This window comes from Rhincodon typus, chromosome 47 (genome assembly GCF_021869965.1).
Source record: "Rhincodon typus isolate 14 chromosome 47, sRhiTyp1.1, whole genome shotgun sequence".
NCBI classification, from domain to species: domain Eukaryota; kingdom Metazoa; phylum Chordata; class Chondrichthyes; order Orectolobiformes; family Rhincodontidae; genus Rhincodon; species Rhincodon typus.
The window spans coordinates 8,953,717-8,957,559 of record NC_063378.1 but is presented as its reverse complement, the minus strand read 5'-3'; the positions used below and the strand labels follow the sequence as shown (position 1 = coordinate 8,957,559).

Below are 3,843 nucleotides of genomic sequence, written 5' to 3'. Positions count from 1 at the left end.
CTAACTGAGGGATACGGAGACTGGGACTGTGCACGGTGCTCCGAGTGCGGGTCTAACTGAGGGATACGGGGACTGGAACTGTGCACGGTGCTCCGAGTGCGGGTCTAACTGAGGGATACGGAGACTGGAACTGTGCACGGTGCTCCGAGTGCGGGTCTAACTGAGGGATACGGGGACTGGAACTGTGCACGGTGCTCCGAGTGCGGGTCTAACTGAGGGATACGGAGACTAGAACTGTGCACGGTGCTCCGAGTGTGGGTCTAACTGAGGGATGAGGAGTCCAGGACCGGATTACAAACACGAACAGAGACTTACCAACAACTTTTATTGAGACACCGTTGGGATCTGAATAATTTTCCCGATTCTGATCAGACATTCGAAAATGATAGGTCCCTTCATCGCTCTTCTGTAAGTCGGTTATTTTCAAAGTACAATCCTTTCCTATTTGCTTGTTGCCTGTGAGTGTGGCTCGGTTTTGGAAGCTGGGGTCCGTGTCCCCATTGGAAGAGATCACCAGAATACCATTGACTTTCTCCCCCTTCAACCACATGGCCGTCTGGAGGTTGCTATTTCTGGGATAGCGACATTGGCAAGGAATTATCAAACACGAACCTTCTGCCCCTTCTACAGCCCTGGGAGCATTGACACTCCATACAGAGTAAAAGTTACCTGCAACAAACCAATTGTGCATTAATGTAGCACCTTCAACATGGTCAAACAACACAGCATCTTCATCAACCAGAGAATATTTCACTCCGAGCTCCACCAGGGGATATCAGGAGACAAGGAATGAAAAGTTCAAACAGGAGACTGTTGAAATAATGCATTGAAAAGTTGGCAGCAGCAGAGAGTAAGAGAGAGAGAGACGGAGTGAGAGATGAAGAAACAAACAGGGAGAGATAGAGATGGAGAGAGAAAGAGAGAGAAATGAAGAAACAAACAGAGATAGAGATGGAGAGAGACAAACAGATGGAGAGAGATGGAGAGATAGAGATGGAGAGAGAGAGAGACACGGAGAGAGAGAAAGATGAAGGAACAAACAGAGAGAGACAGAGATGGAGAGAGAGAGAGAGACAGAGAGAGAAATGAAGAAACAAACAGAGATAGAGACGGAGAGAGACAAACAGATGGAGAGAGATGGAGAGATAGAGATGGAGAGAGAGAGAGATAAACAGAGAGAGACGGAGACGGAGACAGAGACAGAGGTGGAGAGGTTTTGGGATGGAATTCTAAGGCTCAGCGTTGCCAATGGCTGAAGGCCTGGACCCCAATGCTGGAGCAATGGGAATTGGAGAATACTCTAGAGGCCGGGATTAGAGGGTATTACAGAGACAGGGAGGGGTATTGGGGTTTGGTGGAGGTTACAGTGATAGTGAGGGAGTGCAGGGGCTTGAGGAGGTTACAGAGATCTGGAGGGGTGTAGGACCTGGGTTAGGTTACAGGGATAGGGAGGGGTGTCGGGGCTGGAGGAAGTTACAGATATAGGGAGGGGTGTTAGGGCTGGAAGAGGTAACAGATATAGAGAGGGGGTGTAGGGGCTGGAGGAGGTGACAGAGATAGGGAGGGGTGTAGGAGATGGAGGGGGTGACAGATATAGGGAGGGGGTTTAGGGGTTAGAGGGGGATACAGAGACAGGGAGGGGGTGTAGGGGCTGGAGGAGGTTATATAGATAAAGAAGGGAGCGGGGAATGAAGTGGGAAAGCGGGAACAGACTGGGCGGGATATTAAAGTGTATAGGGAGTGAGAGGGAGAGTTTAAGTATTTAACATATTTCATACCCCACCCAGTCTAATCCCTCTCTCCCCCCTCACTCCCCGCTCCCTTTAATATCCCACCCAGTCTAATCCCACTGTACCCCTCTCTCCCCGCACCCTTTAATATCCCACCCAGTCTAATCCCACTCTCCCCCTCAATGCCCGCTCCCTTTAATATCCAACCCAGGCTAATCCCACTCTCCCCCTCATTCCCGCTCCCTTTAATATCCCACCCAGTCTGATCCCATTTTCCCTCTCTTTCCCCGCACCCTTTAATATCCCACCCAGTCTGATCCCACAAACATCATGCCAACATGAAATTGCACTCTCTCTCAATCGCATCTTCTGTAGGATTTGTCTTTGTAACTGAGATTTCCTTGCCTCTCTGCACTGCCTTTGTTTGTCTCTCCCGCCTTCTCTCTGTCGCTCCCTCAAACAAGGCCCATTGATCATTTTGATGTCAATGTTCATTGAGAAAGACACATACCCCAGGCTGAAGACGGGAGCAGATACAAAAGAAGGAACCACATCATTCGCAAATACCTGAAGAGAAATGGAGACAATTCATGAAAAGATTTATATTGCAATGGCAGAAATTTCAACTCCCTCCCTGTACTAGCCCCACAAAGGAAGACATCCAAGGGGGTCAGTGCCGAGGGAGCGCCGCACTGTCGGAGGGTCAGTGCCGAGGGACCGGGCACTCTCAGAGGGTTAGTGCTGAGGGAGTGGGCACTGTCAGAGGGTCAGTGCTGAAGAAGTGTCTGGAACAAATCAGTCATCATCTAAATGAGACACGTTAGGACTGAGATGAGGAGGAATTCCTTCATCCACAGAGTGCAGAAGTTGTGGGTTTTTCTGTCACTGAATGCAGTAGGTGCTAAAACAATGAATGCTTTTGTGAAGGTTTGGGTTTTTATTTATATTCTCTTCTGTAATCATTGGAGAAGTTTTTTTGGGACAGGATTTACTCTCATTTGGAAAAGAATGTTCTTATGCAGGATAGCGTCAATTACTTTACACAGGGGAGGTCTGTCTCACAAACCTGATTGAGTATTTTGAGGAAGTGATGAAGATGATTGATGAGGGTAGGGCAGTGAATGTTGTCTACATGGACTTTACTAAAGCATTTGACAAGGTCCCTCACAGTGAGCTGGTTCAGGAAAGTAAAGTATGTAGGATCGACGGTGAGTTGGTAAGTGTGATACAAAATGAGCTTGGTCATAGAAGACAGAGGGTAATTGCGTAGGCGTGTTTTTATAACTGGAGGTCTGTGACCAGTGGTGGTCCACAAAGATCAGTGCTGGGACCCTCTGTGGTTCGTGTTACATATAAATGATTTGGATGAAAATGTAGGTGGTCTGATGAATAAGTTTGCAAATGACATGAACATTGGTGGAGTTGTGGGCAGTGAGGTAGGTTGCCAATGGATACAGCATGATATAGATCAGCTGGAAAGTTGGGCAGAGAAATGGCAGATGGAGTTTAATCTGGATAAGTGTGAGGTGATGTATTCTGGGAGGACAAATGCAAGATTAAAGGATACAATAAATGGCAGGACCCTTAGGAACATTGATATAAGGAGAGATCTTGGGACACAAGCTCCCTGGAAGTGGTAACACCAGTGGGTAGGATGCTAAAGGAGGCTTATGGCATGCTCGCCTTCATCGGTTGGGGCACTGAGTATAAAAATTGGCAAGTCATGTTGCAGCTGTGTGAGACTTTAGTGCAGCCACGTTTGGAGTGGGGTGTGCAGTTCTGGTCTCCACATTACAGGAAGGATGTGAATCTTTGAAGACTGTGTGGAAGAGGTTTACCAGGATGCAGCCTGGATCAGGGAGTGTGTTAGCTACAAGGGGAGCTTGGACAAAGTTAGATTGGAGCGTCAGAGGCTGAGGGGTGACCTGATGGAAGTGTATAAAACTATGAGGCGCATGGAGAGGGTGGATAGACAGAGTCTTTACCCCAGGGTGGAAATGTCAAATACTGATGGGGCTGGGGGGGTCAGGGGTTTAAGGTGAGAGGGGGAAGTTTAGAGGAGACGTGTGAATAAGTTTTTTTACACAGAGGGTGGTAGGTGCCTGGAATGTGC

At 48.2% G+C, this 3,843-nt stretch overlaps 1 protein-coding gene across 1 annotated transcript in view; it reads right to left on the bottom strand.

Moving 5' to 3' along the window:
- LOC109926400 (sialoadhesin-like) overlaps positions 1-3,843 on the bottom strand; it is a 35,071-nt gene that overhangs the window by 28,536 nt on the left and 2,692 nt on the right. Inside the window, exons 2-3 of the mRNA XM_048620598.1 lie at positions 2,242-2,297; positions 316-669 (exon numbers count right to left, since the gene is read on the bottom strand). Of these exons, the coding sequence (XP_048476555.1) occupies positions 316-669; positions 2,242-2,287 (400 nt within the window). The 5' untranslated portion in view covers positions 2,288-2,297. The remainder of the gene's footprint in view (positions 1-315; positions 670-2,241; positions 2,298-3,843) is intronic.